The 22,266-nt window shown below is 38.9% G+C and overlaps 1 protein-coding gene across 3 annotated transcripts in view; it reads right to left on the reverse strand.

The window, feature by feature from the left end:
* MINDY3 (MINDY lysine 48 deubiquitinase 3) overlaps positions 1-22,266 on the reverse strand; it is a 64,885-nt gene that overhangs the window by 36,851 nt on the left and 5,768 nt on the right. For 2 of the 3 annotated variants that reach the window (XM_090047206.1, XM_090047205.1), the window contains exons 2-10: positions 21,120-21,199; positions 17,766-17,823; positions 17,172-17,345; positions 10,141-10,192; positions 7,759-7,873; positions 5,968-6,041; positions 5,378-5,457; positions 2,820-2,890; positions 1,274-1,354 (exon numbers count right to left, since the gene is read on the reverse strand). In XM_090047206.1, the coding sequence (XP_089903332.1) occupies positions 1,274-1,354; positions 2,820-2,890; positions 5,378-5,457; positions 5,968-6,041; positions 7,759-7,873; positions 10,141-10,192; positions 17,172-17,345; positions 17,766-17,823; positions 21,120-21,199 (785 nt within the window). Of the gene's footprint in view, positions 1-1,273; positions 1,355-2,819; positions 2,891-5,377; positions 5,458-5,967; positions 6,042-7,758; positions 7,874-10,140; positions 10,193-17,171; positions 17,346-17,765; positions 17,824-21,119; positions 21,200-22,266 lie in introns of those variants that run through there. The other variant, XM_090047208.1, reaches the window with a different exon arrangement.

Consider the following 22,266-nt stretch of genomic DNA (forward strand, 5'->3'; position numbering starts at 1 on the left):
CCCATTTGCCTTGGAAATGTGGGCACAGTGCACTGCCCACAAGTTGGCATCTGTGCAGTAGGATACCAATTCTATAATAGATAAGAGGGACCAAATATTATGCTCTTAATATTACCAGTGAAGGTAAAGGTCACATATGACAATATTAAATTACAAATGATGTAAAAAGTTCTCCTTGGGTAGAACTGCTAAGGAAGAGTTTTTATGTTTAGTGGGAGAAAATGGAAGAAAATGGAAACCAAGACACTGACAGTGTATTTGACAAATGGACAGGGGAGAGAATGGAAACCAAGACACTGATAAATTCACCAAAAAGAGAACCTGCTATTTTTAAGACAGCAGAAACACTGGAACAGCAAACATACAATATTAATTTTCAAGATAAATCTTCCTAGAAGCTATAACCTATGGAGACCACTGTTCCTGTGTTTTCACTTTGTCCTAAGTTTCAGTTCTTGTTTCAGGATTCATACGTAAGAAAGTTCTCATTGTAGGATTTCTGAGTTAGGGATGAGAAAAACAAGCAGCCTTCTTTTAATTAAAAGCCACCACTTCAAGTCTTAGCTACAGTTAAGAAACTTTATGCAGTTTCTTTATAAGTCCCCTCTCTGAAAAATTAAATTAAACTAATAAGGGAAAATGTTTTTACATCCACAGATAAAGGAATACCAAGTGTGTCTGCAGAACATTCAGTATATGGTTTATAAACTGAATAAGAACTTATTTCAAGCTTACCTTAAAAGTTCTGTATGTTGTAAAGTTTGCAAATGTTAAAATGCTTTGCAGCTGATTTTAAACAGTTAATATACATGCATATAAAGATATTCATTAAGGATTTTTAATTTATCTCTTCTCCAATCATTAAAACGTGCAAAAAGCACTGTCAGACAGACAGAGTTGCAATCTGACACTATACACTGCTTTCAATCTTTCCCACAATTACAGCAATTTGAGATTTAACACATAACACCTATGGCATAGTAAACTACAAAAATCAGTGGCTGAAAAGTTTGTTTTCTTTCTAAATCCGATACTTTCAGCTTAGAAAAAGCAAAGATTTCCTAAGATTACAAATATATTAATGAAACTTTCTGAACAAACATGTTTTTAAGGGAAGAGTGTTTAAAAATGGAAAGGTTTGTTTAAAAACACTCAGTGATTTAAATTTTATATTAAAGGCAGATGAAACTTACATTGTAGTAAGATCTGAGCACTGGACTTATATGGAATTTAACTAAGTAGAGTCAAATAACAGAAACCAAAGTTATCATACCTTGGCAAAAAAGACTGTGAGGTGTGTTTCACTGCCAAGTATCCAAATAGGGAACTTTGGAGATTTCAAGTAGGAGCCAACCTTAGAGAAAAAAATGTAAAAGCACAACAAAAACTGTTATATATTTAGTGAAACTGCCAGCCACCCTCCCTAAAAGTAATATGAAGTAATTTTGTTCTTTGACCCTCAGTAGAACTGCTGCTGGTATTCTGGGTTAAAAGCACCACTGCTTTTACCCTTAGTAAGGTAGAAGTCCACTTGGTTGATCAATTTGACTAGGTATACAATACAAAGAATCCATATTTAAACAATCAAAATAAAAAGAGGAAAGAAATAAAAAACCAGACCCATCAAATATAGCTCTTGGTCTTTTTTCAAAACAAAATGAATGTCATCATCACCTCACTTGGGAAAGGAAAGCCTCTTCAATACTCCAGAGCCTACGGCATTATACCAAATGCAGTACATGAAGTGTATTTATGTCTACCTCAGTCGACTGCTGCATATTGGTTTAAATGAAGGGACATGCATAATTGATACATTGAGGTTCTGACATTTTTAGGTATTTGCAAGGATTATAAAATACGCTGACAGCATTAGGCAAGTCAAAAGGAATCAAGGAAGACAAAAACAAGTGAACAACCCCTTTTAGAAATGCTACCATAAACAGTAGTGTGCATGCATAAAGATAACTAAAAAATATCAATGTCAAGGTTCCAAAGCATTACAAATGCAATAGCAAAAATTTACAAATGTCTCTTAAATGAAGCTTCCAGGACTGAGGAAACTAAGGTTCTGTACCACAAGAATCTGTAATTTTTTTGTTTTCGATTTTTAAACATGCCAGGACACCTACACACAACGCTCGAAAAGCATTGTAACTGGAACAAAGAGATACTAAAAAGCACCAAAAATACCATGTCAGTATCTGTGGCATTTTGCTTTTGTTTCTAATATAGGAAACAGTGGCAGCAACCTCAGAATTGCAAAAAGAACGTTGTAAAACACAACATCTGTCTCCTTGGGATTTAATCTTAACTAAACAAAAAAAAGTGAAGATTAATGAAAAATTAAATTGTTAATATACCACCATTTGTCAATTTCCCCTGCAGTGTTTTCTTTCTTTCTTAAAGCACTGAGGGTGACCAAAAAAGGTGATATTAGTTACTCAAACTAGTTTTACTAGTTCATTCAAAACTTTGTGAAACAGATAGTATTTCTGAGAGAAGCCAGACTTTTACATGCAACTCATTATTTTGGTCAAGGAGAAACTGCCACCAGCTAACAACCACAGTCACTCTTCAGTGAATGAATACCATCACTGTATAACAATTCCTTTCAAAGTTTACTTATAAAGATTTATTTAACATCATTAGAGATCCATTGTTGCATAACTTTATCCTGTTTCAGTTTGAAGCCAGAAATATTACTGCTAAATAATATATTCCTCAAGATTATACTCCTCAGCACTTGAAGATATTTTCAGAAGAGCACAATGCTGCAGAAGTAGAAAACATTTTAAAATTACACAAAAAAGGCAGCTTACCTTACAATATCTCAGAGATTCCATTACGGTTAAAAAGCCTACAGTTGCCTGTTTATGTATGCCAAGAAGTTCTGTTTAAAAACAAATCCCAAACATTTTAATACACAAAAAATACAAAAGCCTGGTTAAAGCCATTTTCACTTTCTTCTAAAAATTCCTTCAAAATAACATGATATCAAATAATACTCAAGCATACAAAACCATGCTAATTTTTTAAAAAGAGTAGAAAAAAGGTTTAGGTAAGGTCAATTAGCTACAGGCTTCAATACTTTTTTTATAAAATGAATAGAACTGACTTAGTTTTAACAGAAGCCTGCTGGTTACAGCTTTGTTTCAGAAAGTTGTTAGATTGAATGATGTAAAAATCTGAAGCTTCTCCAATGCCAGGGACAGCAGACACAAGCAACCAAATATCATGATTATTTCACTGATTAAGGTCTATTTATCGACTAAGTCATTTTCTTAAGTATCCATAGTAACAATGAAAACTGTTTTGAATATATGATACATAACCCAGACAGAATTAAGACAGGGACTTCAGTAGGTTTAGACACTAAATTGAACTCTCATGATCACATTGCTACATAAGGGCTCTATAAAGAGCAATACAGGAATCCAGAGATTTCAGAATTCTTAAGAGAATACTGAACAAGCCAGATACAAGTGATATTTAAAGCAGCCAAGGTATAATACGGAATATCTGGCTTCTCTATTAGCTAGGTACTAAGGGGAATGGCACTTCAGGTAGACATTTTCTCCCTTCCAGGTACATAGCAGCGCAGAGAAACTGCTTTTATATAATGAAAGTTCAAATAACCACTGAGAAAAAGATCTGACAAGGGTGACAGAACTGCCTACTTTCTTGTGACATGTAAAAAGAAGAGTTATCTCTGGATAAATTCCACTCCCCCTGCACAGCACGGCAGATTATGGGGGTGGCTCTGCCTTCTTGCCAGAGAAGTCAGTAAGCCTTTTTCCCCAGACCTAACTTGTCTAAGTTCTCTCCTAACTATACAGCTGGTCCAACAAAAGATATCACTAAAAAAACCTTGCTTTTCATATAATTCATGGAACACTAAAATATTGCAACTTTACTAACAAAACTTTTGCAAGTACTGTGTGGGTATCAGACAAAAGCTGCTCTAAAGAAGAAAAAAATCATAGACTGCAAAAAAGTGCCAATTTTCTGGGTCTGTTCTTGCTTCTGCAGAACTTCAAATAATTTTTCCAACTATTTGGTTGGTCTAATAAAAGACATCACTTTTACCCAAAGAAGCTTAAGTTGAAGCAGTTCACCTAACATTAGAATGCTGTCACCTAGTGTCAATAAGACATAATGCAGAAGTTCTCACAGAATTGTACTTAACATGGTACAGCGTTGTATACTATATTGGGGCTTCTTTCAGGTGAAACTGCCACCTTCCAGACTGATGCACATGACCCAATAAAAATGAAACCAGTAAGATCTGGTACAGTCCACCAAAATGCTTCATGAAGAAAATAAAAGTGAGTTTCAAAAACAGGACTCAAAATAAATTGGGTACCACAAATAGAAAAACATGTTCTAGACACGGAGAGCTGTAGGAATAAGAGAGAATACCAAGACCAGGTAAAGGAAAAGTATATGTGGTCAGAGTGAAACACATTCAGAGATAATTTCCTGAATAAATTATATCAACTAGGAATTTGTAGGAAAAGAGTTACCTAGTATCTTGTACTTCTGTAATTTCATGAGTTGGAGTATTCTATACTACCTGCAAAAGTTTTGAATCCCTACATATTATAATCCAATACCTTTTTAGTAACTAAGCAAAAATACAAGTTTGCTTAAAATATTAAATTCTAATGTTTAATGATACACCAGGGAAAACCTATCCTAACTGAAATTAAAAGGCAACACATGGACAAGTCATAACTTTATCAGGAATTAGTATCATAAATATATTTTTTCAATTTTATAAATACTGAAGTTTCAAATACACCTTTACCAATAAGTGGGTCTGAATAAAATTGCTTTAGGGTTTGAAATACTTCAAGGAATTGAAAAGATGATGATAAAATAGCAAGAGACAGGGAGGCAACCAAAGGAGACCAAAAAAGGAGTAAGTCAACAAAAACAGCCAGAAAGAGTGGAAAAGAAAAAGCAGTGGTGTTGGCAATACAGCAACTGCAGTTTCATTACCGAAAACAGGGGAACTTTAGAATCTGATGTAACTGATCAAAATATGCCCTCTGTACAATTGTAAGAAATACCCCACCCCACCCAATTTGGATAGTCTGGGGCCAGAACTCCATTTACTATCCCCCACATACATAACTGAAATGATTTTTTAAAGTTACACTAAGTTCTGCATCAATATTAGCTGCCTAATCCTCACAAAACTCTTTGAGGTTTATGTTTACGTATTATTTCTATTCGATGAACACACTGAACTAAAGGACAGTATAGTAGCTTCTCATCTACAGAACTAGATAACACGTGTACCAATACAAGTTTCTAGCATACAACTGCTATACCACATACAATTAGGTTAAAATATGAACTAGAATTTACTTACTCATTCCTGAGCACTCTCTATCTCCATCCCACACATTAGACACAGCATGTCCCGTCAGCAAGAGATTAATTAAGCTTTGGCTATGCAATGGAAATAAAGACCCTATGAAAACTTAACATGCAATATAATTCTGACAATTTACTTACTCTTTAACAAAATAAAATTACTCATATCTTAGTAAGTATTTACTATACTATTTTTTCACTGCTTATTTTTGTTATTGCTGAGATAATCTACACTTATCTACCAGCACATTTAAATGCAGTACTGCTAACTTCTCTCATAAAAGTTTGTATGCTTTTGTTGTTCAGTATTAAGAAGATATTTTCTTAAAACCAAAAGGCTGCACAGTGGAGCTACCGAGAACTCAGACAAAAATTATACTGCAATTAAGTTGCTTTTATTAACTGTAGAATGGCAACTGAATTCTCTTCATCCTTTGCAAACTAGCCAACTTTATAAAAGAATAATAACTTAGAGAAACATTGGAAAGTATTAGTCTATTACTGTACAGCAAAGAACATTATTAATGAATTATTCTGATAAAAATGTAAGTGGTAGCAGGCATGAAATCATTATTGCCAACTTACCTTCCATGGCCATAAACAGGATCTATTAATGGCTCTGTTGAGTCTTCAATTTCGTTTTTTATGTTTTCAATACCCTAGAGATAAAGTAGAAACTACTCACTGGAATAGTTATAAAATGGTTTTTTTTTCCATTAAAGAAAGAATACACATTTAAGACTAGGAGATATAATATAAAGTAACAATCAGACAAGTCATAACAGAGACTTCCTATACAGTCTGGCTGCATGTAATGCTTTTACCATACAAAGACCTGAAGCTGTGACTTGAACTATGTCCTTCATCCTTGGGATAGTAAACGTTACAAACCTGCGAGGCAACGCATGTCAATAATGTATAATCCTGCCACAAAAAAAATTAGCATGTACTGGTCCTAAAATGAAGAGCAGTTTTCAAACCTTCCTCTGGTAGAAGGATGCAAAATAGTAAGATGGAAGGGTCTGTTGAGTAAGGAAGGAAAGGGAATGGCAACCAATGGATCTCATTTTGATTATATAAGAGCACACCAGCAAATGAAAAACAAACTAGAAAACATATAAACAAGTCTGCTTTTACTTTATTCCAATTACTTTATAAAAGTTTTACTTTTGTTTGTTTAGCACTGCAGAACACGCATCTGTGGGTCAGCAAAAAAGGATGCTATTTCTGTCTGTGCAGCATCACAGTGTTAAGTGCACAAGGCCCGTTCTTGCCTCAGCAACATCCATGCAATCCCAAAGACACCAGATGGAGCAGAAGACAGAAATAATGGACACAAAGGGTCTATTTACACCAGTGGTTCTCAGCCTCCATCATGTAAAAGGAATCTCTCAAAAAATGCTAACTTAGGTTTCACTTTTTTTTTTTGATTAAAGAAAAATAATAGAGCAATTTTCTGTTCAAAGAACTCAAGCCACAGCAGGTCAGGATGTTTTTAACACTATGAATTCCTATTTGGAAGATTTATCTTGTGAATCAAGTTTGCACACCTAACAGTGCCAACAGTGTACAGCACCCTGAAGCATATCTGAAAGGACCTCAAGGCACTGCAATCACTCTGATTAGGAATCACTGATCTACACATCTATAGTTTCTGTGGAGGGAACCTCCCACCCTGCACATGTTCCTTTTACACATATTGAATCTGAAAATGTTCTAGGGGTACACTTCTGGGTTTAGTTTCTGTAAGTGAAAGCACCTGGAGGACATGTTTAAAAATATCCATCCCTGAGAGCACTAGGGACATAATGTAGACCTACCTAAGAGGGATCACATGCTGAGAACTAATGAAGAACAACCTACACACTTATTCTGCTGGGATACTGAAAGCCCCATGGGCCATTTCACAGGGATGGTAACAGACAACTACAATTCTAATAAAATAAGCAATTAGCAGGTGCTCTGCAAGAAGATCTTCTGAGCAATTTTCTTTTTTCCATGGATTTCACTTACCGAGTAAAAAAAAAAAACCAAACAAACCCCCCCACCCCCAAAAAATGAAACCCAAGTTTCTGATTTCTAGACTGAATGTGATCTTAATCAGACAGAGTTGGAAGACACCAAACACAAATAAGTTGTTTTAAATACAAGAATACTGTCCACCCCTTTTCTACACCACTACAAAATACCAGACAGCATTCAGAACATAAAATTAATTTTAAATTTATATTTACAAGTTTTTGGGCTGGATGCCCCCTCACAGCATTAATAATTTGGCCATTCTAATCATAAATTTAGAACTAAGTCTGAGTTTGCTGCTCACCTCCAAGCAAAGAAAAAGTGAACAATCAAATATTTTCTTTTTTAAAAACAAACCTTGGTCAATATCACAGAATACAGAAACAGCAATACTCCAAATCTGTTTGTCCACATTGAATACTGATCCCAAACTGCGTCCTTGAGTTCTGGAAAGCTTCTGAATGCTTGCTTGCTAAAAACAGAAAATGGGAGAATTAATTTAGATGAAGCATTAGAATAGTGTCAACAGAAACAAAAGCAATGTTTGGACTAAATATGAAATTATGTAAATAAAGGAGAGTAAAGTTGCCATTACTGTAAAGATGAAAATGTAGTAATTTCTGCAGTTAACATACACATCACAAACCATTTGTATTTACTAGAGAGAGCAGATGATTTTAGCGAAGTTTGTAACAATTCACACAATATTTTTCTATCGATATGCAAGTATAACTTTGGATTGTGTATTCTATCTTTTGCAGATGGCATAAAATTATGAATTAGTACTAAATGAAGAGATTAATAGTTATTAACCATCTTTTAAATTGCAATGAACTGAGTAGGTCTATCTGCAGAGTGGTATTTGTTATTACATGTTAAACTGAGTGTTAGTCAAGCTAAATGAGGGGGACAGGTTTTACTTTTAGAAAAATGTTCATCGACCTATGAAATTACTTTCCTCAATAAATGATAAAGATGGCCCCATCAGAAGCCACTTTATTCAATGGCAGACTAGTCTTTGAAATGCAGCCTCAGAAAAATCATTACTGAAGCCTTTAAAAAGGCGGCTATTAAAATCACGTTGAGAATATGATCATCATAGTTGTTGGTTGCACAAGCCTTAAGAGAAAGCAATATGTGCAACAGAATTTATAAGTAAAAAACAGGCAGAAAACCGGTGTGAACAATAAGGTAACTGCCCTCGATGATGATAGGTATACTCAAACAGGCAGCTAGACCTTAAGTGAAAAACAGGGGTGAGGAGGGAGAGAGGAAGAGCTCTCTTTGAATGCAGCACAGTGAGCTGCTTGCTTTGTTTGGGGACAGCATGCAGTCAGGGCCAGATTGCTGTTCTGGAATATGTAAGCACTGATCTTATTTTCTGTAACTGGAGCTTTGAGTACCTTACTCGTTTAGTGTACAGCAAGTATAAAACTAGGCATATTAAGCAAGCCATTTCTTTATGTTCCACATATTTTTTTTTTAACACAATCTTTTTCTGAAGAACTTTGTATAGTTATAGTACAAATTTATTTTTGCATGAGGAAAAGGTTACCGAGGTTATTAAGGACAAAACATACCTTGTAATCTCAGAAAAACAGCACAGGAGACAAAAATTTCTGAAACCTACCCTGCCCCTCTGCTCGGTTCAAAAGGCATAGAAAAGGTATGTATTCCCAGTGAAGTGGGCTGCATGAAGCTGAGGAGGATAAATATCAAAGAACATAGTGCAAGACCAGGGAAGGGACAAAAGCTTGTAGCAGAGTTAGGCAACAGAAGAAGTCAGAGCTTCTCACAATTCCTTCCTCCATCATGTAAATGGCTTAAAAAAAATTATGGACCAAGACCATTTTCTTACTTATCCCTGTAGTGAGGGTGATAAGCTAAAGGTCAGTTGAGTTTTAATTAGAAATTTGCACTTTAGCAAAAATATTCTTGAACTTCTACCAGTGTTCTTAGTTTGCTCCTTATACTCTCGTACAAAAATAAAATATAAGCTATGCGTTTTGAAAACAAAATGATTATTCTCCAAGACAAATCTAATGGCATGTAATCTTATGAAGGATTTATACAAAAACAACAAAGAATAGTGCTAAAGCTAAAAAAGAGAGTATCAAGGATATCTGTTAAGGTGAAATTTCTCAAAATACTTCTGCCCTATGTTACAGACAGATAGCCTGTGCTACAAACTGCTTCTGGAATTTCAAATCAAACAAGCATTTCAGCCAGAATAATTTTTAAAGAATTTATCAAATCAAGTTTAGAAGTTTAGTTTCTTTTACTTAAAGCCTTGTAACTACCTTGTCTAAAATATTTGAATCTTACATTTTGCCCTTGACTACACTAAGTTCTTTTACAGGTAGATTTCACAGACATTAGGGCTGGAAGGGACCACACAAGATCATCCCCTCCAGCCCTAATGTCTATTAAATCTACCTGTGAAAGAACTTAATGTAGTCAAGAACAAAATGCAAGAGTCAAATATTTTAGACAAGGAATCTGTAATGTTTTGGTCCTAGTTGAAAAAAAAAGGGGGCGGGGGGAGGAAGAGAAACAAAGTACTGTTTCCCTTTCAAAGGTAAAAAATACAGTGCACAGATGAAGATTGTTCAAACAGTATTAAATTCAGTTTGACCTCATTTGTATGTCATATAAAAAAAACCCTTGCCATTCAACATGGAGATTTTGAATATTAGTGTGACAATTAGTGTATTTTAAATGTTCCAACATGTTACTTACTGAATTAATGCATGAAATCGCTCAAAGCCAAGCTCTTCGACAGCCAAGGCAGCTATACACAAGAGACACTTTTCAGCACTACACATGGCAAAAATGACACAAGATACACACAGCAAGCTAGTATACTTTCAAGCTTCAATTATTTTTAAATTTTATTTCCCCTCTTTTTGAAATCTAAATTTTGGTTTCAATTTTGTAAGTGACTGGTACAATCTACTTCAAGGCAACAATAAGGGTCTTCAGCTTACAAATCAAGGAATATACCAATATTTGGATTAAATGACAGTATCTTTTTAAGAGCACAGAGCCACTGGAGTTTGCAGCCTTTAAAATATTTGGAAAAAAAAGTAAATTGTTAAATTTGTGTAAGTAGATTGTTACAAACTCCATGAGCATAAGCATACCAGAAACAATTCTGCAAGTCAACTAGAAGTACTATTTCTAGAGAAAAGCAAGCATGATTATTTGAATCATTTTAGAGAGCTGTGGCAATGTAAGAAAGCTGTATTTTTCTTTCTTTTTTCCCTTTTTCATTGCAAAAACTCTTAAATAGAATAGTTCCAGACATCCTCGTCTCTTCCTTAAACAAACTTTTCATAACTCTTAAATTAAGTCTGCTTAGCCACCCGTTATATCTAGAGCTAGAAAAAAATACAGCACATAGTGTCTTCCCAGGTTCAATGCAGACTTTATATTTTTGTTCCCTCGCACGTGTTTTTGGAAGGGAGCGATAAAATGGACTTCTAACTAAAAAAAATACAAGTGCCAAGTACTTAAGTATTTGACACCTTAGGTATTTTACATGCTTATACGATAGACTCAAAAAAGGATACACTTTAGTAGCTTTTTCTCCACTAATACTCTAAAATACTTTATGTCATTCTTCCTATGTAATAGATTAACCAGATGCCATCATTTAAGGTTAAGGCATATACTTCTCAGAGATACTTTTTCCATCTACTTAAATAGATGGTCAAGGCCTATGTCAGTCACATGTATATGTCATAAGTAATACAGTATAGAGTATGATTCAGTATGGAGAGCTGAATTTCAAAATTTTCCTCAAAATTTCAGAAGAATAGTTAATTGTTAATTTCACGATACAACTAGGGTTGTATCGTGAAAGGTCAGCTTAGTTTGCCTACTTCCAAAGCACTCTGTTGCTCCCTAAAATGGAGTGACTCTTGCAATTTACGAAAGATTAAGAAATATGGAAGATTTAGAGAGAGGAAGTTTCTGCTCAGCACTGCCACTTATGTATTTAAGGCGGTGTTTAAGAAGTAAATTTAGCTATTACAATTCCTTACTTACGACAAGTCTTAATATGCACGTATGCATGTACAGTTGCCCTTCCATCCAGCTATACAAACAGACATATGTAGCCACACAATTTGGAAAAAATAGGAAACTACAGCAGAAGATACTACAAGTATGGCCAAGACTTTTGCTGTTGGAACCTGAAAATCATTCCTGGACTCACCAAGGAGCCTCAATTTATGGAGCTTTGTTAAATACAGCCCTACGGAATTTTCAGATAAAGAAATTCAGAACTACTTGATGTAAGATGTCATAAATCTTTTGCTCTACCCAATGGACGAGCTAAAAGAAATGTTACTCTTGGTGTTTTAAGTTAAGCTACTTGAATCAGCTCAATAAAACAGCTTAAAAGAGAATATTATTTCGAAAATGGGAAAACACCATCTAATCGTCCTCGATGAATGGCTGAAAAGCTTATACTCACTTGGGAAAGAAACCATGCTTGGAAAACACCTGTGCAAAGTATTTTAAAAGAAGAACAAACAGGAGACCTAAATGGGAACTAATGTAACTTAAAAGAAGTGGTTAGAACCGCTACATTAGCATAAAAGAATATTTAGATATCCATGAATAAAAAGGAAAATGTTACAGGGAATAAATATATAAAGCAACCTTTGAACCTGAGAGCTTTTACTATTACAATAAAGTGCATGGCCAACAAGTCATGGGTGTACATCACAAAAGCAGATGAAACAAATGTAATTACATTCAGTGTGTGTGTGCGTGCACGCAAGCACAAATTCTTCTGATATTCATGGGGTGCTACAGTAGCCAATTTCACTTTGTTACTACTGAACAGAGTGAAAAAGCAGAACAGGGAACAGTTACACAACAGACTGGGGAAAGGGGGAAAAAAAAGAGATAGCCCTAAAAAAAGCCCTAAAAAAAAAAAAGGGGAGAGAATATTTCCTGAAGACAAAAAACAGAAGAGAATGGATGAAACAAGAGCTGTATAAAAACGAGTGGGCAGAGAAAATCTACATTAAATATTTTCTATACTGCCATATCAAGAGTTATATTTGAAAGTTTTAATAGTATGCTACTGAAATGTATACAACACTTATATTTCACTTTTTAGTAGGGCTGACTAACAATTAAAAAAATTCATCATAATCAATTGTGAGATTAAAAGTTGCAATTAATCGCAATTTGAATCGCACGGTTAAATAATAATCATAACCACCCTCCCCAACAGTTCTGTGTGCCTTGCAACTCTTCCCTGCCACCACCAACAGTGCACAGCCCTGGCCCCAGTCCATCCCACCCACCTGCTGCAGATTCACTTGCCCATGATCAGCAGTGGCAGCAGCCATGCAGAAGCTGCTGCTCAGCCCAGATGAAAAGCAGCCCCTTCCCTTCACTGCTGTCGGGCCCTTCTTGCAGCAGCCACCTGGAGCCCATGCCTGGGTTGCCCTGTGGCTCCTCTGCACTGCCACCACAACCCTGCTGGGTGGCCTGGAGGTGGCAGTAACAGCAGCAGAGAAGAGTCGCAGCACAGCCTGGGTGCAGGCTCTGGACAGCTGCAGCAAGAAGGGCCCAGCAGCGGTGAGGGGCCACTTTCTCCTGTGCCGAACAGCAGCTTCTACCCGGCTGCTGCCACTGCTCAGCATGGGCAGGTGTGTCTGAAGCAGGTGCAAGGCGGGCTGGAGTCAGGGTTGTGCATGCAGGTTCTGGGTGTTCCACTCCACTGGTCAAAACAATGTATGTGATTAAAGAAGTTAACACATTAATTTGCTTTTGCATTAGCTGCATAAGTTAACTGTGATTAACTGACAGCCCTACCTTTTAGATTTCTTAAAAACATTAACCTGCCAAACTGACTACTATTTGTAAAATCTGCAACATCAAGAAGTCTTACATTGGCAACCTTTATTTTTTTATTTGGTCACGGCAGCAGAACCAAGAAATAGTTACAGTTTAGGTATTAACCTTTGCAATGGTAGAACTCTGCACTGCCATCAATCCCTATATACCCTCTCTTAGTTCCAGGCAAACCAGGAAGAATCTGAAGTCCCCCATAACTAGGATGAAAGGAAGAAGTGAGAAAGTAAAAAAAAACTGATTGAGTGAAATATAATGCACCAGAAAAAACTGAAATAGTGTTCAAATTCAATAGTCCCTGTACAATAACACATACAGAAGAAAGTTAAAAAAAAGAGGGGAAAAAAAAAATCAAGAGACAGGTGCTGTTCACCATAAAATTCCATTTCCTTCCTAAGCATGTACTATTTTATGGAGGACAAGGTCAACCAAAACACCCAGAATCGTGCAGCAGTATGAAATGTAATGGATTAACTCATTAAATGGCAGGGTTGCCAATAGCAAGACAGCTGCCCATAAAAAGGAAAATATTTTTTGCAATAATCCAGTCCACTTTGCACATACAGCAAACTACTTAGGATGGGGTTAGTATTCTAACAAATGAGGCAGCGTTTGGTAAAGCCTGACAGCAACCAAAACTTGTCCACCTCTGACTAGACAGTCACCTTGCTGGGATCACCTGATGGGATCACCAGTTATCTTTCCTGCTTGGTGCAGGGGGCTGGACCTGAGGATCTTCTGAGGTCCCTTCTGGCCTTATAATCTATGAATCTTACAAAAGGAACTCCATGGCATGAATGTAATGTTTGAAAACCAGGAAGCTGTATGAAAAGCTGGACTTTCAGAACTTACTGTTCTTTAGGAAGAATCTTTAAAAGAAAGAATTAACAATCTATAATAATAATAGGCTTATTCTGTCTGTCCATAGCACTCTGACTGGTTGGCTTGGCAGCCAATCACAATGCTTTCTGAAACAACTAGAGAGATCCAGACAGACAGAATAAGCCTGTTACTATTATAGATCGTGAGGCATTTCAAACAGATATGCAGGCAAGTCAGAGCTAGAATGAAGCACCAGAGCACCCTGCTGCAGAGCAGGCAGGCTCTGTCAACGGCGGGGGGAAAAAAAAAAAAAAAGGCGGTAAGGGGACTGATCCTTTTTCTTTTCCTGAAGCCTAGCCGCAGCCAGGGGGCAAGTGGTGGCACCATCTCCTGGGACTGGCTGGGCAGGGTGCCAGCAGGTGGGTGCTGCCTGGGGGGCATCACTGCTGCAGAGGGAAGCACTGGTGGGGACCCCCGCAGCTCAGGGGATGTGCGAACCACCAGCAACTCACTCCCCGGCTGCAGGAAAAGCAGGCAGACTGGGAGAGGAAACAAGGTCAGGCTCCAACTGCTTTTTTATTTTTCCCCAAAGTAGAGCCTGCTTGGGCAAGCTGCTGCTGGGTCGAACAGCCCAAGCTGCAAGGGGGGGGGAGCAATGCTTCCCTCCATGGGAGCAGTGCCCCCCGGGGGCACCTCGGTGGGATGATAGCTGTGCGGGTGCAGCCCTAGCTCACAAGTAGCACCTGCCGGATCCAATGGTGCACTGGAAGCCCAGGCATGCTCGGGGAAGCTTAGGCTTCCAGTGCCCTGTCCCTGCTACCTTCTCCAGATAGGGCCCTTGTACATGTGAGGAATATTGCTGTAATTTGTTACGTAGCAAACTAAAATACACGGGATACGTTTTAATTAGCTGCACAAAAAGGTCATTTAAATCGAAATACACCGCCAAGCATGTAGACTTATGAAATGTAATCATTAAACAGGGCAATTAAACCACTAAAAGGGGTCATTTCCTCACGTGAACAAGGGCCCTCTTATTCTATGACTATAAACAAGTCACAAAAAATCAGACGTTTTCATAAACTATGTATTTATATTCCTAAGCCTGTTTACACATAGACAGCTTTATATTGCCTTTTTGAGGGTGAGAAGTTTTGATTCTATTAAAGTACTGAGTCAAAGGATAACTAAAAATCCTCTATTTAAAGAAATACTTTTTCAATAAAAATTTAATCACAAATGTTTTGCAAGCTTCAGCTAGTTTACTAAAAGAAAAAGAAGAGCCTTTGTTTCACTACCTGAGGTATCCAATGGCATGTCTATGCTGTCTCTGCACCTCTCCTGATATTGCTGTCGAGAAACAAGTCCTGACTAATGACATACACAGCCAGATGTAAAAATGCCATGTTGTCACCTTCTGGAAAGCGCCCAAGGATGCTGTCATGATCTTAACCTTAGACGTACTCCTGAAAGTAGTACGGGGCACAACTAACAATCTAATGGTGACATCTAGTCTCTGTTTCAGCATGGAAAGCAGAAGCAAATACACATGGCTTACTTCTCTGTGGAGATCCCAAAACTAGTGCCGAAACAGTATAGACACACTAGACATGCACTGATAGAGGTTTTGGGGGCCAATGGATGATATTTAAGGAAGCATATCAGCTGATACTGATCTGATATAGCTGCCATCAGATGGTAAGTCTGGTGTGGTAGAAGGGGAGGGGGAGGAGGGAAAGGGCGTGGTGTGCAGCTCAACACCCCCCGGAGTGAGGGAGTCAGGAGGGGTAGGTGCTGCCCAGGCGGGAGAGTTTGTGGGGGTCACGCGGCACAGGATGGAGGTGCAGCTCAAGGGGTGGGGGCAACTGCAGCTCCTGCTTGCACCCTGGGGGAGGGGGGCGTGCGGGGTGGGCTGCAGCTGTGGAGTGGAGCCAGAGGTGGTGCTGTCCAGGGCTCTTCTTGCTGGGGGCTGTGCTCAGAGCGGGCTCCAGCAATGCTGGGAAGAGGCTGCAGCCACCCCAAATTTCGCCGCAGCTCTACTCCCAGCCACACACCACCACCCAGAGCAGCCCTAGCTGAATGCCTCGCCTCCACCCATGCACTGGGAAAAGCCAGGGCTGTGCCAGGCAGTAGTGCGGGGATGGGAATGGAGCTGCGGTGAAATCTGGGGTGGCTGCATCCTCCTCCCAGTGCCGCTGGAGCCTGCTCCAAGCCCAGCCCCCAGCAAGAAAAGTCTTGTGCAGCGGCAGCTCCACCTTGCAGCTGCAGCCCACCCTATGCCACGCTGCACAGATCCAGGGGCACATGCCCCCCTCCCCACCCCCCTGGGGTGCAAGCAGCAGCAGGAGCTGTCCCCACCTCACAAGCTGCACCTCCCTCCCATACCTTCCCCGCCAGGCAGCTCCTGCCCCCTTCCTTCAACCCCGGGGGGGCCTTGATCCGTCTCTCCCCCACACTCCTTCCTTCCCCTCCCCACTTCCAATTTACCAGTTTCAGGCATTTATCGGCCAAATTACTGGCCCAATATCCAATACAGACAATTGTCTTTATATCAGTACTGATCCGATATCCGAGCAACGTATCAGCGCACCTCTAAGACATACCCTAACATTTTACTAACTTTTCATAAGAGTCCATCACTGAGCAAAAGTACAGTGTTAGGCAGATATCCCAGGCATGGGAAAAGTAACTGACAATGTGGTTAGATTGGTTGAACAGCAGTTAGTAACATGTCAGCCCCTAAAAAGCTTTAAAAAAAAAAAAAAGTGTAGTATTCCTTTTAAAAAGTTCTCAAATTGCATGACCTCAAAAGAAACAAATCTGAAACAACTCTGACTGACAGTTTTTATAGAATGGAATATGACACCAGGCCGGAGTTGAGACTTACTTAAATCTTATATTACTGAAAGAAAATCCACCTATAACAACGAAGCAGAAAGAAAAAAAATCCTTATCTGATAATAATGAAAGAGTTATACACATAGTGTATTGCACAGATGTTGAGAATTCCCTAAAAGAATGAAATATTCCTCAAAAGACAACAGGACATTTAGAGGAGAAATTCAGCTTACAAGGTTGTTCCTCTTGATGACTTGACTCTGCAGGACTCTCAGAAATACTAGCAGTTTCTTCAGTTGTTTTGCCTCTTATCCATGTTGCCAAAGAGTATGATTCTGAATTATCAGAGCAAACCATTTCCAAAATGTCACATAACGTATGTGAGAGGAGGTTCTTCTGTTCTTCCTCTGAAAGATCAGAACTTCAATCAGCCAAATTGCTGTTAATCACCATCTTAAGCATACTATTAGTGCTAAGGGTACACACCTACATATTAGTTGGTGAGGCCAAATTGGAAGGAAGAATTATAAAACCAGCCTCTGAATGATATGACTCAAGGTGATTACAATCCATCTCAATTATATTTATTAAAAAATGAACTACTCCAGGATGAACAATTCAATCAATGATGTACATCAACTTAAGCAAATTCTGCAAACCAGTACAGACATACCAAAATTGCAGTTTACAGCCACATGCATTGTACATACCATTTATTCCTGCAGCACTATAGCACAGTCAGTTAAAAAAATTAATCTCTTTGAAATGCAAGCTGCAATGTAAGATACAATAATAACGATCATAATAAACAAACAAAATCTATTTACCTTGACACTCTCTCCAAGTAGACTTCTCACTAGCAAAAAGTCTCTTCAAAAGGAATGCCTTTGTAATTAAAAGGAATAACTTTTAGACTACAAGAACATATGACATTTTAACACTTCAGTTCTACACTGCACATTGTTTACATTAAAGAGCATCAGACCTCTGTCAGATTATTTGCAATCAAACTATGAAAGCTTCCCAGGGTAACCTCTGCTCTCTAATTTTATCATTCAATCTAATTAGAACCTAGTGTGCATACTTAAGGTATTATTAACATTAACTGAGCATACCAGAACACATGTGTATTTCTAACTCTGGATATCCAAGGCAACTCTTGTGCTCAGGGTACATCTCATTCACTCAAGTTCTCTATGCTAAGCTATTCTCAAGACTGCCCTTTTCCACCCAGAGATCAAACCAATCATTGTAAGCAGGTAACAAGCTCAGCAACTTGTAAGGTATGATTTTTAAAAGCTCATGCTGCCTCAGGTCTGACAGAAAATTCAGCACCTTCTTAGATATCTGCTCTAATTGTCTATGTATGTCCCATTCAAAATCAAATATGGAAGCCTTTAAAGCAGGGGTGTCCAACCTTTTTGAACGTGGGGCTGGATCACGAACTTTTTATCACACAGTGGGCCGGCAAGCCATATTCAAAGACCTCACAGGAAGTGGTATCATACCAGGAAATTATGTCACGTGACCTTTGACACCAATGAAGTTGCAGGAAGTAATAATGAAATGGGTCTAACCAGTTCAAAACTCTCTCTTTCTAGCATCCACCTCTGCCACTGTTTGGGACAGGATACTGAGCTAGATGGACCATGGGGCTGACCAAGCATGGCACTTTGTATGCTGTTATGTTCAGAAGCTCTTATGTTCTTTGGCTGAGCTTCCAAACTATGGCTAAGATTTGCAAAAAGGGGTAGATAGACATGTTACAAAGTTGTCATAAAAGATTTAGAGCCCTCTAAATCCCATTCATTTTAATGGAAGTTGGTCTTTTGACTCAGCTTTGAAAACCTCAACCCAAGGTGCCAGCCAAATAAATCACGCAGCACGTGGGAATCCAGCTTCAGCTGCATGCTGCTCCGGATGGGACAGACCCACCCAGGGTTGGCACCAGCCAGCAGAGGCGGTGGCGGAGGCATGTGCCACTCAGGACTGACCAGCGCAGGTACGGGGAGAATGCAGCTCAGCCCCTGCTGTTCTGGCTGGGCTCATCCTGTCCCGAGCGGCACATGGCTACTCCTCTTCCCACACGCACTGCGCCAGCAACATCAAGCTGACATGGTGCATGTGGGAATCTTGTCCCTTCCCCAGCCCTTCAGCAGCCATTAGCAAGCTGCTGAGGGAGGAACAAGGGGTGGGAACAAAAGTAAACCGTGTTTACTTTCGTTTCCTGTTGCAGCACTGTGGGCCATAGAAAATGCCTTGGCGGGCCGCATGTTGGACAAGCCTGCTTTAAAGCATTAAACTTGAAAACAAGTTTTGCAACAGTAATTCCTATGTACCACCTACAATGCGAAAGTAAAGAAAGATTTACATTCTCTGGCTTAATTTATGATAGCATGAGGTATGGCTGTTAAATTTGTTTGACACTCATACCTACCCTCTCTTTTTTCTCCTCATCCACGCTCACTTATCTAATCTATTCTTCTACAAGAGCTTTTTAACCAACCTTCTCCCTTGAGATATCTATGCCAGTGGCATTTGTTTCAGGGTCTCTAAGATTAATCTTTATGTTAGATGCACTTCCCTCCTCCCTGCCACTGAAATTCATTAAACTGATCCCTGAATTTTAAAAACAAATTCAGAAAAGAGATTATATCTATAAAAGGTGATCATGAGAATCAACAGGTTCCTGTATATGTGAGAGATACCTGTGCCAACATCTTCCAATTAGAACGCATTAGAGCAGAGTTGATTAATCAAGCCTGCTGGAGTGTTCTAATCAGAATGCTCCAGCAGCCTTGCTGTCGCATGTATTCAGTGTGCCTGAGTTTCAAAATGGCAGTGGGGTGCTTTAAAGCTCATCTGAGCTTTAGTTAAAGCATCCTAACTGCCATTTTGAAACTGCATACATGTGACAGCATGGCTACTAATTAGAACATTCTAGCAGACTCAATTAATCAAGTCTGCTCTGATGCATTCTAATGACAGGTATTTTTTTTAATTCGAGTGACTCCTGAGAGCCACTGTAATTACCACACACACTACCCGCACCCTAGTGCAAACGTACAGATGCCCATCTAATTCCCATCCATCAGCTCAGAGACAATGGTGCCAAATGGAGGCCTGCTACAGCTTTCTATGTTGCAACACACTCAACAACTCACTTTGGAGGCCATCTGCTTACAGTTTGCTCTGGCATCTCACTCATCTCCTACTAATGGTTCAAAATACAACATTACTTCACTCTAGAAACTTGCCACAGCTAGCATGCTAAACCTACTGAGGACAGCTTGCAGCAATAACTGCTGGGAAACAATCCTGATAGCTAAATTTGTAAAACAGCTGCTAAAGGAAGATAGTAGTGGCAGAGGCATTGGTGCAAGCTCTTTTATAGCTCAGACCAAACTTGCAAATGCAAAAGAGAATATTTTTCCCCCATATGGGCTACCTGTGTCCTTTCCTCCAAAATTGTAGTCTGCCGACCAAAGAAGTCTATGGAGAACTACTAAGCTACTTTAGAAAGAGCTAGGAGATTGACTCCAGCAGTCATTTATATGACACAGTACTATTAGGAAATGTTGTGGGATGTTAATTCAGTGAAAGTAGAGGTGGTCTACAAGATAAAGAGCTGCAGCATGCATATTGAAAATATGAAAACTATCATCACAGGCGGTCAAGCAGACTGCAATTCATACAAAGTGCAGTATGAGAGTCTCCAGAATGGAAAGGTTCAATTTTTACAAATCAGTTATTTTAATTCCCCTCTAATTATTTTACTAATTAAGACTAAGTTTAATATTTCCCCTTTTTTGTATAGTAAATATTAGCAGACAAAACAACTGCCTCTTGTAAATGCTCCAGCAGAAGCACATTTATGCAAAAGAAAAGAACTGAGATTTCTATACATTCTTTCAAGTTATCAATGCACAAATTATTCTTTCACACTTCGCAGATGACACATGACACTTCTGCAAAGTCTCTCTCTGGTTAGACTGATTGTGCCCCTTCTTCTGCCTGGACTTTTGTTTCTTTGATTTTATCTGATTTTGTAAATTCATTTGGCAGAACCCTCTCTTCTGCATAATATTAGTATTCAGTTATGGTTGTGTAAAAATTAAGGAAAATAACTGTGAAATGTTGTCTATTAATTATAAGCTATTTCTTTAAACAGTGCATATTACCTGAACTGGTGCAATCACTGCACAAGGGCCACCTTCAAATTGTTCTAATGCTGTTGATTCAGATTCACTAAATACAAACCCTGACAATGAAAAGAGGTCAGGGTTAGTAAAGTACAGAAATCAACAATGTATTTATTGCATAACCCCCCATGATAGGAATGTCACTCACCTCCCTCAGTTTTAATTATCAAGTTAAATTTGTAGATAAGACCATACCAGTTTAAGAGTTTAAACAAGATTCTGTTGTATGATACTTGAAAATAAAAACGTATGGAGTATAAGAGGAAGGGAGGCAGGTCACTATATATAATGTTACTTATATCAGTAGTATACATTACCCAAAAAAGTTGCAATGTCCTACAACATAATTAAACATACCATCATCTTCTTTGTGCTGGATATCTGTAAATCACATTCTGATGTAGTAATAAATAAATTCTATAGGAATCCTATTCGAAAATTGGAAAAACCGTATCTTACGTTATGTGCAAAAGCAGTTTTTAAGCTCCTATTGATCATCTTCTTCCTATTAATCTTAACAGAAGCCATCAGTGGACATCTTAGATCAGGGGGGGCAATGTTTTAGGGCTGAGTGCCAAAAAACCCTGCAACCTGAACTTAGAAGTTGGTATGCCGGGGCAGGTGGCAGGGCAACTGCAAGGAGCCCAATCCTTCTTGTGGCACTGGCAGCACAATTTTAGCTCTTCCCCACCATACTCCCTGAGGCATGCATGCAGCTGTTGCCAGCAAAGAGTCAGAGTGGGGTTCTGGACCCCAGTGCAGCTGCCTGCAGCCTGGCCTCTGAGCAGGCCTGGCTCAGGGTGCATGGTGGGGAAGAGGTTTGGGGAAGTGCAACCCCGGCCTCTTCTCTGTCACACACCCCAAGGCGAGTCACTGCTGCCATGGAGCTCAGGCTGCTTATAGTAGGTGATAAGCAAGCTACAAACAACTGCACTGGGATCCCTAGCCCCAACTTGGTTCCACAGTGGTGGCAGATGCATGTGCTCCTTGGGGCACACAGCTAGAAAGAGGCCAGGATTGTGCTACCCCAAGTCCCTTCCTTGCCATGTGCCCCAACACTTGTGTGCAGCCACCACCGACCATGGAGCCAGGTCGGGGTTCTGGCCCCCACGCACCAGTTGCAGCT

This window comes from Crocodylus siamensis, chromosome 5 (assembly GCF_052110815.1).
Source record: "Crocodylus siamensis isolate JL-2025a chromosome 5, ASM5211081v1, whole genome shotgun sequence".
NCBI lineage: Eukaryota > Metazoa > Chordata > Crocodylia > Crocodylidae > Crocodylus > Crocodylus siamensis.